The 14,995-nt window shown below is 46.6% G+C and overlaps 1 protein-coding gene across 1 annotated transcript in view; it reads right to left on the bottom strand.

Moving 5' to 3' along the window:
- Positions 1 to 13,325, bottom strand: part of BAG2 (BAG cochaperone 2) — a 56,217-nt gene extending 42,892 nt beyond the window's left edge. Inside the window, exon 1 of the mRNA XM_077487857.1 lies at positions 13,089 to 13,325. Within this exon, the coding sequence (XP_077343983.1) occupies positions 13,089 to 13,213 (125 nt within the window). The 5' untranslated portion in view covers positions 13,214 to 13,325. The remainder of the gene's footprint in view (positions 1 to 13,088) is intronic.
- Between the last annotated feature and the right edge of the window lie 1,670 nt (positions 13,326 to 14,995).

Raw genomic sequence — 14,995 nt, 5'->3', positions numbered from 1 at the left:
AAGCAAATAATAACATTTTACCATGACATCTTGGGTACCCTGGTACAACTAGACCATCGGCTATGCCTGCTGTTTCCTCCCAAGTCTTTAGAATTAAACTGCACACCTTTTTGTATGTGTTGTTGTTAAGTGCCAAGAAAATTATAGCTAAGGTGGGGATCCAAGCCGGGATACCTACCTTACAACAATGGAAATGGAGATTAATAAAACATTTCCATATAAGTAACTGATCTATGACCACAAAAAAAAATCAGAGTATGGAAGAATTTTGCTATCTAAAAACAATAAGGCTCCTACTTGATTTTGAAAAGTGTCTTTTTTATGTGTTTAGGTCTTATACCAGTGCCATGTGTGATCTGTGATTTCTCCAGTTCCAAATATTCCAATATTTCAGATGACACACAACAATGTTGGTTTGGGTTTTCATAGCTCCTCGAGAAATTTTACTGGCTTTGCTATACTATTTTGCACTTGTTCCTCTGATCAGTCTGTGATTAGGCCTCTGTTTATATGATACATTTCTTCTGTGTATGCTATATTGTCCTTGTTATATCCATTTCTTTGACTGAATACACACAACATAGGTATGTTATAGGAATCCACCTGAGAAGGCCCATATGTTACCAACATTCATATAAACTACCTTTTGTAGATCCTTGGGGGGTACTTTATATATAATAGCACACAACATAGGTGATGTCTTGGTCAGCATTGGGGTTTTTACTTTTAGCCCTGGTTCACATTGACGCAATTTGACATGTTAAATCACATGGCAATTCCAAAAGTAGTTCCTGTACTACTTTTGGCGGTTTCGGAGTGCAATTTCCATTGACATCTGTGCAGAAACCCACTCTGAAATCGCCCCCAAAGTCGGGACTGACATGCGGGGATGAAATCGCACAATATCATTCCCAAAGTCAGTGTGAACCAGGGCTAAAGCCTTGTGCACACAACTGACAGCTCAGGTTGGATCCGCTGTACTAACAATCCAATGTTAGGACAGCAATCTCTCCTGCTGTGCTACTGTGTTCTGGCCAGAACACTCTGGTCAGTGCAACCATTGGCTGAGAGCACTGATCGGGAGACGATCAGCAGACCTTTTGCGGCCATGACCTGTCAGACCAACCGCCGTATACACGGGCCAAATGTTTACTGAACTGGTCGATGCCGCCCGACATCCAGCCCATGTGTACTAGGCTTAGGTCACATCTCAATACTGATATAAACTCTTTTGGGTTAAAAAAATTGAATCAGGCCATAAACACGAACGCTCAGCAAAAGAGTGGCAAGGTCCGAGAATGCAGCTTATGTCTGAGGATAACATAAGCAATAGAACAGGTTTTACAATTGTCTGATTATTGTTCAACCCTGAGAAATACATGGCAGCTTTCTGTGTCCAAGAATTCAGATTGTTCCCTAGCCTTGCTAAGAATGTAGGTTTACACATGTATTGTCCAGCCCTATGCCCTTTATACAACAGCATTCATTAAATATCCATCATATAAGAAGAATACATCGATTTTTGCTTTTCCTCCGCAATGCTTACATACACTGCCAATATTTCATTTCTGCAGAAAAGCAAATAGATGAAGCAGATGTGAAGGACAAGGCCTAGTAACGTGACTCAGAGCAATTAGTGCAGATGTACGTGGCATGGCTAGATTTCCAGTTGGTGTATGAATGTATTAGAGAGGTTTAAGGACAAGCAGCGAGGGGGAAGGGCCATCTGTTATTACGCTAAAACACTTCAGCTCAGTGACATGAAAATAGCACCGAGCTCCACCAACTAGTCATTTTTCACTTTGGTCACTGGTAATGCTTTTCTTTAGATACACTGCCTGCTATACAGTATGTTTACTATATGTTGGCATCAAGATGGGCACAGTTTTTTAATTCCCAGCTGTGCATTTCAGTCAAATCTGACAACACCTTGCCATCAACATGCTGGAACCAGGAGAGCCACAAAGCTGAAACCAAAACTGTCTGTGCTGCAGCCTCAACCAGCATCACCCTTTCATGTTCCCAAGGCAGATTAAAGCAAGAAACTTTAAGTGGTTGTAAACCTCAGACATGAAATATGAACAAAGCATATCCCATAGTGTGTACTTGTTTCAATTAAGAGCACTTAAATGTCATTTCTGCCTGCTGCTTTGTTCCTCTGCTATAAGCGTGAATCCCTTCTGACAAGTTTTCCTGACACCAAGAGAAAATTGGAGACAGGGGAGGGATTTCCAGCAGATTGACAGCCTCGGCTCTGTTGCTGTGTGTTGTGTGAAGGGGGTGTGTCCCTTCCCTCCAATCAGCTCTCAGAGATCTCCTCACCGTGCTCTGCAGAGTATAACTTCAGCTCTGTTCCTGTGTGCTGTGTGAAGGTGGTGTGTCCCTTCCCTCCAATCAGCTCTCAGAGATCTCCTCACCGTGCTATGTAGAGTATAACTTCAGCTCTCTACCCCCTTTTTTTCTGACAGCTCAGACAAGCTTTATAAATGTTGCCTTAAAAATCCCACAATAGAGGTTTTCTATACTTCACTATAAAAGGGATGATGGCAACAAGATGCCCAATTACATGAGTCACCACTTTTTAGCTTTATAAATTCTGGACTTTGAATGGCCATAGCGAACAGAAGTCTGCAGGTAAAGCAGTAGTAAACCCGCTGACACTTTTTTTGCTTTTTATACCCCTGTAAGGCAAAAGGCATAATGAGCTAGTATGCACCGCATAATTTACAACCACTTTAAAGAGTAAAAACAATTGGTTGCTAGAACCAAAACAGTTTTACTTCTAGTTACTTCAAATCATAATGTCCAGTATCTTCTCCATTTAGCGGTGTGGTAAAAAAAAAAATCTACATAACAAAACAATTAGCATTATTCATTTTAGTTGTGTTGGCAGCCATGATAAAACCTTATACTTATAGATTTCCTGCTGCTGAGATAAACACCTCAACCAGGGTGGATATAGAGAACCATTTGTTTAGTTTAAGACAGACCCTTCAACAGCTGGTCAGACACTAGCAGAATTTCATTCACAATACTGGGGTTATTTACTAACGGAAAATCCACTTTGCACTACAAGTGCACTTGGAAGTGCAGTCGCTGTAGATCTAAGGGGTAGATCTGAAATGAGTGGAAGCTCTGCTGATTTTATCATCCAATCATGTGCAAGCTAAAATGCTGTTTTTTTATTATCCTTGCATGTCCCCCTCGGATCTACAGCGATAGCTCTTCCAAGTGCACTTGTAGTGCAAAGTGGATTTGCCTTTAATAAATGACCCCCATGTTGGTTTTCTGAACATTTGTTTGAATTTTCTAATGGTAAGTGGGGTCAAATTGACATTTGGTTTTGACCACAGTAAAGATTCATGGCACTCCCAACCCCGGTCTGATCAGCAATCTCCTACCCTATCCACCTTTAGCCTAGGTTCACACTGATGCAGTGCAGGATTTGCAGCGATTCCTATGTGTTTCCTGCACCGCATCACATTCCGTTCATGTGATCTTCTGCAGGTGCCAATGTTTAATTAATGATACCCCAAAGCAGATAGCAAAATGCAGTGCAACTGGCAGAATCGGATCGCATGGGTGTGAACACTCATACAATGTGATTCAGGTGCGGAAAAATGGTCCTGCGCCATTTTAATGCAGATGCGGTGTGATTTGAGCCATACAAAATGAATGGGCTCTAATCGTACTGTAATGAATCGCATGTGATTTGAACAAAAATGCTGTGTGATGCCTGTCTGAATCACATGTGTTTCTCCACACCGTACCAGCGTGGCAAGCTCCCTTTATATTGTAAAGGGCTGCACAAACTCTTATGCCCTGTACACACAGTTGGACTTTCGAACGACAAAATCCGTCTGATTTTTCCCAACGGATTTTGCCCCAAACTTGTCTTGCATACACACGGTCGCACAAAGTTGTCGGAAAATCCAATCGTTCTGAACACGGTGATGTAAAACACGTACGACGGGACTATAAACAGGCCAGTAACCAATAACTTTCGTCTCATAATTTATTCTGAGCATGAGTACCACTTTGTCCGTCGGAATTTTCTACACACGATCGCGTGTGTCGGAAATTCCGACGGAAAAAGTCAGATGGAGCCCTCACACGATCGGATTTTCTGACAACACGATCCGATCGCATATTTTCAGCTGGAAAGTCCGTCCGCGTGTACAGGGCATAAGTTGTATATAGTTTCTGTATTATAAAAAGTAAACTGCTTGGGCTGATTTTATCTCTGAGATTTTAAAGTTTCATGAATAAAACGTTGTCATTTTATTGAAATCAGTTTTTATTGAAATCTGCTTTTAAAGAGGAAGTAAACCCTGATGAGTTTACTTCCTCTTTCATTCCCTGCAAAGGTAAAGCATAATGGACCACTATGCATAGCATAGTAGTCTATTATGTGTCACTTACCTGACACAGGAGCCAGCGATGTCACCGCTGTCCCCTGTAGTCTGGCGTATCCATCTTCTCGGTGGCTCTTGCTGCTCCGCCGCAATGATGTCACTTCCGCGTATGCACACGGGAGCCGCCACTCGTGGTATATTGCCGTTGACCGCGGCGCGCTCAGTGCGCCTGCGTGCCGCTGTCTACGGCGCATGCGCCGTAGACAGCGGTGCCTGTCTTCCGGCAAATATCTCCTAAACCGTGTAGTTTTAGGAGATATTTCTTGTAAACCTTTACAACACACTTTGACCTACAGGTAAGCCTAGATTAAGACTTACCTGTAGGTCAAAGTGTGTTGTAAGGGTTTACAACCACTTTGAGGCTGGGTTCACACTGCTGCGGGTGGGAGATCCGGATGTGATTCCCACCGCACTGCAGTGCAAATCACATCCGATCTCCGTAGCGATGCGAGTTCAGCCATACAGATAGTATGGCTGAATTCGCATCGCTCCCGCCGCAAACTCGCACGGGACCCTTTTTTTGGTCCGCAGCAGAATCGGATCGCATGGGTGTTCACTGGGGGATCTGGGGGTGTCATTAACATTTCATTGACACTCCCAGCAGTCCGCATAGGGCAGTGTGAACTGCCGGCGGGAGGCATGCGATGCGGGAAAACGCAGCGGATTCGCGGCGTTCCCGCATCGCTATGGTGTGAACCCAGCCTAAAGCAGAACTTTATTCAGTCAATCAACATTAAGGGCCAATTCACACCTGAGCATTTTCAGCTCGTAAAACACTCAAAAAAGTACATGAGCTTCTTTTTAGGCAGATTACCGGCATTTTTCTGCTTTTTTACATTGGTGACCTTTTGACCTGTACAAAAATGCTGCAAAAACGCTCGAAAAAACGCTCAAAAAACTATTGAAAATGTGCTCAGGTGTAAATGCAGCCTAAAAAGGAAAAGTGTGGGAGAGCAAAAAACAAAAACACACACACACACACACACACATACCTATATAGCTGCAGCATCGGTCTGATGCTGCAGCTGTCTCCCACCAGCTGTCGGCTGAATCTGGGTCACAGGAGTGCAGAAATAAGTGCCCTACTGTGACCCAGAAGAGAAGTACGGGCAAAAAAAAAGAGTCGGTCATACTTCTCTTAACTATTTTTAATCTGTATGCTGTGAGCATTAGTAAATAGATAGCAAGGTATATCCTATTTTCTTGTTTTAAACTTTTTTTTTTCAATTGCTTCCTGGTTTCTGGCCTGGTTTCTGTGATGTTGTACATCCTAGAAGTATTCATGGGCATTTTTTTTTCTTTTCTCTGGAGGAGGGGAGAGCACACCCTACTGCCTGTATTTCATCAGATTCACCCGTCAGAATGTGTAACGGAAGTGATGTTTGGTCACCGCCATTTTGCTACACCCCTCACTCCTCCACAGTAAGGATACACTGAGAAGGGGGGAAGCAGACATTTTGTTACACTCACCGGAGTTTTGCATTTTACACTTATTTTTAACAGTAAAGTGAGTTTATATAGTGAAATACAGTACTTAGAACGCCATCTGAATGTTTAGCTGTTTCATTTTAAAAGAAGCAAACTTCTGTCAGATTAGCAAACCTGTGAGATCAGCAAGCTTGCTGCTGCTTTTAAAATGCACGCCATTGCTTCGTATATGTAATCATTTTATGTATTCTATATGATTGGCATGTGATGACGCTTGGGGGGGTTGATTTACTAAATCTGGAGGGTGAAAAATCTGGTGCCTCTCTGCATCGAAATCAGTCAGCTTTAATTTTTTTTTCTTTGCCAAAGCTTAATTGAACAAGCTGAAGGTAGAAGATGATTGGCTACCATGCACAGCTACACCATATTTTCCACTCTCCAGTTTTAGCCAGTAGACCCCATGTTGTAGTATTTAAGATTTATTGGGAATTTTTGTAAATTTTAGAAGGGATAGGAAGGCCTGTTTATAACATATAAAGTTAGAGAAACAAGGAAAAAAGCGACCATCATGCTTTTTAAAACTAAATACACTTTAAAAACTTCCCGGCACATCTTTAAAGTGGAATTAAAGTTGATTTTTTTCTGCCATAAATGTACCCCTTGCCTGTCAGCCATCATGTACACTGAGCTGCGCATGTGCAGGTCAGTGAACATTTACAGCCCTGATCCATGCCATGGTGAGGCGACTCCTGTGTGCATAAGTGGGAGTGAGGTCATCTCAGGCCCGGCCTATCAAACGGTTGTGATTATGACTAAGGCCTATGTAAGAGGCTGAAAACGCGTCAATATTTACAGGGATTAATCATTTTTATTGGATGGATTAAATAAAATCGTATATGTTTCGTTTCTGAGGCATCTTTGTGACTGATTTTATTCTCTTTGATTAAAAGGCCAGGGGCATGGAACCCAGAAAAAAGACCGGGCGAAGATGGAAGCTACTGGGTCCCACCAGATGGTTCCCACTTCAGCGCTGGAGGGCATCGTTTGACAGGTATGTCTGCTATAATGTACTAATATGAAAATCAACACAGGGGTTTGAGACAGCCATCCATCGCATCTGGCCCTGCGGAGGTAACCACAGAAGCTGTGCCTGAGTCATAGTGCCTTATGGGAATATTCTCTTTCCCCTGCAAAGGATTGTGATACTTTGTCTCCTGGCATCTGATTTTCCAATTAAATGATTGTTACTTTTTAAACTTTTTTACTTGTTTCCATCCATCCACCGGAACAGTGCTCCCTGTATTGATTTTCATGTTCTCCCTAGTTTGGTCTCTTGAGTTTGGGAGCAACAGCCGAGGTCTAATAGCCCCCATCCATATGGTACTTTGGACACATCCATGCGCCTGGCTTTTTTGTTGTTTCATAATGTACATTATGGCATACCCCACCTGGAGGGCCCTAAAAAGAAAATGTTATAGCAGAGTTAAATATTGCTTTTAAGGGGGTCAAAATGCTAGGAGGTGGGCAAAAACTTCCTGATCACATGATCACTGTGATTGGCTGTCACACTAGTCACATGACTAGGAGCCTGTCCTTCCAGCTACCAATTACAGAGACTGGGAACTGCCTTTGACAGCTCATTCACTGTGCTGGGAGCATGCTCTTAGCTTAGAAACCTTGGCCCTCATGGGTGCATATGTGTGGTCATTAAGGCCTATCCTCCCGTCTGCTGCGGTCAGCAAGAGGTATATAGGTAACAAAAAAATGCACTCACAAACATACAGTAGTGGAGTAGCTTATTAAAGTTTCTTACCTTCATGCATTCTCTACATGAAGATAAAAAAACATTCTGTGTTCTGCTCCCCCCGCAGCCCCCTTAATACTCACCTGAGCCCCCTCAATCCAGCGATGTGCACAAGAGACTTGGCTGTCCCGGGACTCCCTCTCCTCGCTGGCCAATGAGGAGAAAGTGGTGGGCAGGTCCTAGCTGTTGCTCCATGTGTCCTATGGGCACATAGAGCTGGGCTTGGGAGCGAGCACGCACCAGTGCCCCCATAGCAAGCTGCTTCCTCTGAGGGCACCAGTCAAGGAGCGACAGTGGGGGACCCGAGAAAAGGAAGATCGGGGCTGCTCTGTCTAAAACCACTGCACAGTGCAGGTAAGTATAACAAGTTTATTTAAAAAAAAAAAAAAATCTGAACCTTGAATGTCACTTTAAGTCTAGAAATAAGATCTGCCAGTCATCAGAACTGTCAGAGGCTGAAAGAACAGTGGTATTCTTAGCATCCTTATAGCTTGGAGTAGTCTGCTAGTTATATAATGTGTTTAAACCTCTCCACCCCTATACTGTATATACCCCTGTGAATACTGCCACTCCGCTCTTGTATGCTTGTGAATGCATTTTATTGTTACCTATTAAAGTGTTTATGGTTTTTATAGCACAAAGGTCGCTGTGTCTCTGTGTTTATGTGTTATTCAGTCCATGGGCAATCCCTCCAACTGTGAAAAGGGCTGCATGACTATATATATATATATATATACACACACATACACACATATACAAATTCCAGTTAAAAGTGGTAAGGGGTCAATCATCCTGGGGGGGACCCCAGGAACTCAGAACATGGGGGGGACCACCTTCTGCAGAAAGAATACACTAAGGTAAGGGGGAAACCCTTTATATCAGTGCCCCCTTACATTATCGTATTCACTCCCCCCTTACATCACCAACCCCCTTCCCCTTCAGACTGGCCTGGCGGTGCTGTCACTGACCTACTATCAGGTGCACTGTGCAGGGCTCAATCAGTCGGCTCCAGCTTGGTGGCTCTGGTTTTATCCTATAGTCTCCACTCCACAGTCCACACAAGTCTGACTTCTCCCATGACCCCCATCCTGGCGGCACTCCCACTCTTGACTCCTGTCCAGACTCCCTCAGAGACTGCAGACATGATTCAGGAGATGTTCAGAGACTGCAGACTTGATGCAAGAGCTCAACGCAGCCTTACCTGTGCCCATAAATGTAGCCTCACTGTGCCCACCAATGCAGCCTCATTGTGCCCACCAAATGCAGCTTTACTCTGCCCGTGAATGTAGTCTCACTGTGCCCACAAATGCGGCCTCACCATGCCTACTATTGCCGCCTCACTGTGCCCACCAATGCAGCCTCACTGTGCCCATAAAATACAGCTTTACTGTGGGGTGAATGCATCATTGCAGCCCCTCCTGTGCCCCATGTCCCACTCTGCAGTCCCTGTCTGTGGGAAGGTGTGTTGTTGATGCTCAGTACAGTACCTTGCATGCCAGCAGGATATCCATGACGGCCAGCAGCAGGCAGGGTCTGTTCTCGTTTTGGATGGGGACGGTGCTCCTTCCAGAGGATCTGTTTGCTGGGAGATGAAGTGGTCCCTGGCCACCTGCACCTTCAGCCGTCCTCATTTTCCGGCCCCAGTCAGCCTGTCCTCTGGTCCTGGGGAAGTGGAGAGCACTGGGTGGGAGCTGGAGAGAAGGGGGAGCAGAGAGTACTGGCAGGGTTGGAGAACACATGGGTGCTCTGGGGGGAAACTTGAGAGCACAGGGGGGGCCAAAAAGAACAGGGGTGGAGAGCACGGTAGGCTGAGAGCACTGGGGGGTCTAAGAGTGTGGGGTGGCGAAGAGCACTGTGGGGGGCAGAAAAACAGGGGTAGAGAGCATGGGGGCTGGAGAGTGCTGGGGGGGTACAAAGAGCGGGGGGAGTGGAAAGCAATGGGGGGGGAGCTTGAGAGCACAAGCGGGGGCCAGAAAGAACAGGGGTGGAAAGCATGGGGGACTAGAGAGCACTATGGGGGGTGGAGAGCACTGGCAGGGTTGGAGAGCACATGGGTGGGGGCAAAATGAAGGGGGGAGTTAATAGTAAAAGGTTGGGGAGTGGAGAGTGCTGTGGGGGAGCCAAAAAGAACAGGGGTGGAGAGCACGGGGGGGCTGGAGAGCGATGGGTAGAGAGCTTGAGAGCACCAGGGGGCCAAAAAGAACAGGAGTGGGGAGAATGTGGGGGCTGGAGAGCACTGGGGTGGGGGCTGGAGAGCACTGGAGGGGTGAGAAAGAACAGGGGGGGAGAGCACTGGGGGAGTTGAGAACACTGGGGGGAGAGCACTGGGGTGGAGAGCACTGGGGTGGAGAGCACTGGGGTGGAGAGCACTGGGGTGGAGAGCACTGGGGTGGAGAGCACTGGGGAGGGAAAGCACCGAGGGGAGAGCACTGAGGGGAGAGCACTGAGGAGAGAGCACTGGGGGGAGAGCACTGGGGGGAGAGCACTGGGGGGAGAGCACTGGGGGGAGTGGAGAGCAAGGGGGGCAGAAAGAACAAGGGTGGAGAGAACTGGGGGGGGGTGCAGGAGAGTGTGGTGGGGGAAGAGAGCGGGGGGGGGGGGGGGGCAGGGAGCACAAGGTGAACTGGAGGGGCAGTAAAATAAGTTGGATAGGAGGATTGAGGGGGGGCTGCATATAGAGGAAATGATCTTTCTATATTCCTCCATCGCAGCTGCTGAATGCTTGATTCTCCTCTCACTCCTGCAAGCATTCAGCGGCTGCATAGAGGAATATAGAAAGCTAATTTTCTCTATATGCAGCCCCCCCTTGATCCTCCTATCCAGGCACACTGGGCTGTGCGGGCGGCATCTCCTCCTATGGATAACACGGAGCGGGCTGGCTCTGTGTTTGGCGGCCGCGCTGTAACACAGTCCCGCCCCCCCCAGACCTGCTCGTGTGATAGTAGATGGAATCAATGCCTATTACACGAGCCGGTCTGGGGGGGACGGACTGTGTTACAGTGCGGCCGCCGAACACAGAGCCAGCCCGCTCCGTGTTATCCATAGGAGGAGAGAGGGGACCAAAGTATGCAGCCGCAACTAAAAGCGGCCCCAGGGCAGGCGGCCTACCGGGAAATCTCCCAGTATCCCAGTAGGCCAGTCCGGCCCTGCACACCTTTGGCATCTATGACCTCTGACACTGTACTACAGAAAACATACCAGTGGGGGCAGCTATGACCTCTGACACTGTACTACCGAACACACACCAGTGGGTGGCATCTATGACCTCTCACACTGTTTTACAGAACACACACCAGTGGGTTGCATCTATGACCTCTCACACTGTACTACAGAACACACACCAGTGGGTGGCATCTATGACCTCTCACACTGTTCTACAGAACACACACCAGTGGGGGCACCTATGATCTCTCACAGTGTTCTACAGAACACACCAGTGGGTGGCATCTATGATCTCTCAAACTGTACTACAGAACACACACCAGTGGGTGGCATCTATGACCTCTCACACTGTACTACAGAACACACACCAGTGGGGGCATCTATGACCTCTCACACTGTACTACAGAAAACACACCAGTGGGGGGCTGTCTATGACCTCTCACACTGTACTACAGAACACACACCAGTGGGGTCATCTATGATCTCTCACAGTGTTCTACAGAACACACCAGTGGGTGGCATCTATGATCTATCACACTGTTCTACAGAACACACCAGTGGGTGGCATCTATGACCTCTCACACTGTACTACAGAACACACACCAGTGGGGGGCAGGCTATGACCTCTCACACTGTACTACAGAACACACACCAGTGGGGTCATCTATGATCTCTCACAGTGTTCTACAGAACACACCAGTGGGTGGCATCTATGATCTCTCACACTGTTCTACAGAACACAAACCAGTGGGTGGCATCTATGACCTCTCACACTGTACTACAGAACACACACCAGTGGGTGGCATCTATGACCTCTCACACTGTATTACAGAACACACACCAGTGGGTGGCATCTATGACCTCTCACACTGTGCTACAGAACATACACCAGTGGGTGGCATCTATGACCTCTCACACTGTACAACAGAACATACACCAGTGGGTGGCATCTATGACCTCTCACACTGTACTACAGAACACATACCAGTGGGGGGCAGTCTATGACCTCTCACACTGTACTACAGAACATACACCAGTGGGGTCATCTATGATCTCTCACAGTGTTCTACAGAACACACCAGTGGGTGGCATCTATGATCTCTCACACTGTACTACAGAACACACACCAGTGGGGGCATCTATGACCTCTCACACTGTACTACAGAACACACACCAGTGGGGGCATCTATGACCTCTCACACTGTTCTACAGAACACAAACCAGTGGGTGGCATCTATGACCTCTCACACTGTACTACAGAACACACACCAGTGGGTGGCATCTATAACCTCTCACACTGTTCTACAGAACACACATCAGTGGGGGCATCTATGATCCCTCACACTGTACTACAGAAAACACACCAGTGGGGGCATCTATGACCTCTCACACTGTTCTACAGAACCCAAACCAGTAGGTGGCATCTATGACCTCTCACACTGTACTACAGAACACACACCAGTGGGTGGCATCTATGAACTCTCACACTGTACTACAGAACACACACCAGTGGGTGGCATCTATGAACTCTCACACTGTACTACAGAACACACACCAGTGGGGGGCAGTCTATGATCTCTCACACTGTACTATGGAACACACACCAGTGGGGGGCCATCTATGACCTCTCGCACTGTACTACAGAACACACACCAGTGGGGCATCTATGATCTCTCACACTGTACTACAGAAAACACACCAGTGGGGGCATCTATGACCTCTCACACTGTACTACTGAACATACACCAGTGGGTGCCATCTAAGACCTCTCACACTGTACTACAGAACACACACCAGTGGGGGGCATCTAAGACCTCTCACACTGTACTACAGAACACACACCAGTGGGGGGCATCTATGATGTCTCACACTGTACTACAGAACACACACCAGTGGTGGCATCTATGATCTCTCACACTGTACTACAGAACACACACCAATGGGATTGTCTATGACCTCTCACACTGTACTCAGACACATGAATGTAATAAGGTTGATTTACTAAAGGCAAATAGGCTGTTCACTTTGCAAGGGAATTTTCTCCAGAGCTCAGTGAATGAAGCTCTACTGACTTCCATTATTCCCTGCATTTAGGAAGTGGAAGGAATAAGAGACGGTATCCTGTAGCTGCACATAGAGAATACACAATAAGGATCAGAGGCTGTGACATGTCGTGGAATGTCATGGGATCCCTGCTCGGGTCATGCCAGGCTCTGCCCTAACAATCAGCTTTCCTTGTGACGTTGTGGTGTACAGATGAAGAATCGGCACACTCTTACCTGATATCCAGATCATCTAACATCTCCAGAAGGTGACTGGAGCGTGCAGCCATAGACATAGAGCGACAGAACTTGCCCCCGTTGGGCCCCTCATTGGCCTTGGCTTGGATCTTTGCTTGAGCCATTTGTGCTGTGGTAATGAATGAGTGAAGGGAGAGGATAAAGCAGCACTCAGGATCTTTCTAGACACATCCTCAGACACTCAGGACAGACTGATGGAACATTTCCTAACATGGTCCTGGGCGGATCCCGCTCCTCTAATATTCTCCCAGCCCCCAGCCTATACTCTGTATACACAGCTCTTCTATTGCCACACGTGTGTCACTGCTGGAGTCCTTCACATGGCTGTGTCCCCGTCACCCCGCAAATAATACAGTGCCAGGATTGTGTACTAATTGTACTTGGCTCTAGCAAACAACACTCGTTATATAAAAATAAAAGAATTCTTCTCATCTATAACTGACCATACACTATACAATATGATTTTACAATCGCCTTTTCATCTATCAGCAGCTATGTAGTGAAAGAGCCTGCCTGATTTGATACTAATTGAATGGATTGTTTAGATTCGCCCTTCTGTAACATTGTAAAGCTGGTCATCTACTATACAATCTGATTACAACTCTTGTACAATCTCTTTGAGTTCACACTGGGGCGCAGCTTCAAAGTTGCCCGACTCTGAAGCAGCCCCGCACAGCGCAAATTCAGCGGGAACTTGCAAACGACTTCTTTAATAGAAGTCAATGAAAGCTGCTCTGAAGTCGCCCCCAAAAAGTACAGGAGGGACTTGAGTTTCTCCAATTTGCACTGAATGCAGCACAACTTGTCAGGTGGCTGAGTCGCCTGACAGGTCGCCCCAGTGTAAACCGAGCCTTATGCCACGTACACACAACCGGACTTTCCGTCAGAAAAGGTCAGACGGTATTCCCGTCGGACTTTCGGCAGATTTCCGACAGACTGCCGAACAAACGGACTTGCCCACACAAGAACGGACAAAGTCAGATTGAAAGTTTGTTAGTTTTGAACGTGATGAGGTAGGATGGGACTAAAAAAGGAAGTTCAATAGCCAGTAGACAATAGCTTCCCTTGCATCGTATTTGGTCTGTCGGACTAGCATACAGACGAACGGTTTTCCCTATAGCAATTGAGTCTGTCAGACAGATTTGAAACATGTTCTATTTCTAGGTCCATCTGATTTTTTTTTAAAGAAAAAAACGATCGGATTATCCCACACATGATCGGATTGTCCGACAGACTGATCCCATCGGACCTAGTCGGCCGGAAAGTCTGGTCGTGTGTACACGGCATAAGATGTAGCAAAACTATTCAAAAAGAGAACAAATCTAAACAACTCATTCAATTTGTATCAAATTAGGCAGGCCTTTGCACTACATAGTTGATGGTAGATACAATGGAGATTGTACGGTGTAGGGCTGCAACTAACGAGTATTATTGTTTCAATTAATCAAGTAATTGGATAAAAACCTAACAAAAAGAAAAGTGTGGTGTATAATTTATTTTACTTAAAGGGATTGTAAAGTAAAATTAAAAAAACAAAAACAAATAAACATGTTATACTTACCTCCACTGTGCAGCTCGTTTTGCACAGAGTGGCCCCGAACCTGCTCTTCTGGGGTCCCTCGGCGGCTCTCTGCTTGCTCCCACAGGTACTTCTCACGTTGGGGGTGGGGGGGGGGGGGTTCAGCCTGTCATCCCAGAAGGAAGCCTCTTCTAAAGATGATCCACAAGAAAATCTGCAAACAGTTTGCTGAAGACAAGCAGACCAAAGACATTAAAGCGGAGGTCCACCCTAAAGTGGACCTTCCGCTCATCGGAGCCCCCCCCCCCTCCGGTGCCACAATCGGCACCTTTCAGGGGGAAGGGGGGTGCAGTTACCTGGATAATCC

This window comes from Lithobates pipiens, unplaced genomic scaffold, assembly GCF_037356315.1.
Source record: "Lithobates pipiens isolate NorthernLeopardFrog02 unplaced genomic scaffold, aLitPip1_a1.2 Scaffold_18, whole genome shotgun sequence".
Taxonomy (NCBI): domain Eukaryota; kingdom Metazoa; phylum Chordata; class Amphibia; order Anura; family Ranidae; genus Lithobates; species Lithobates pipiens.
Note: the sequence above shows the minus strand (reverse complement) of the source record. Positions and strands in the feature narration are given on the sequence as shown.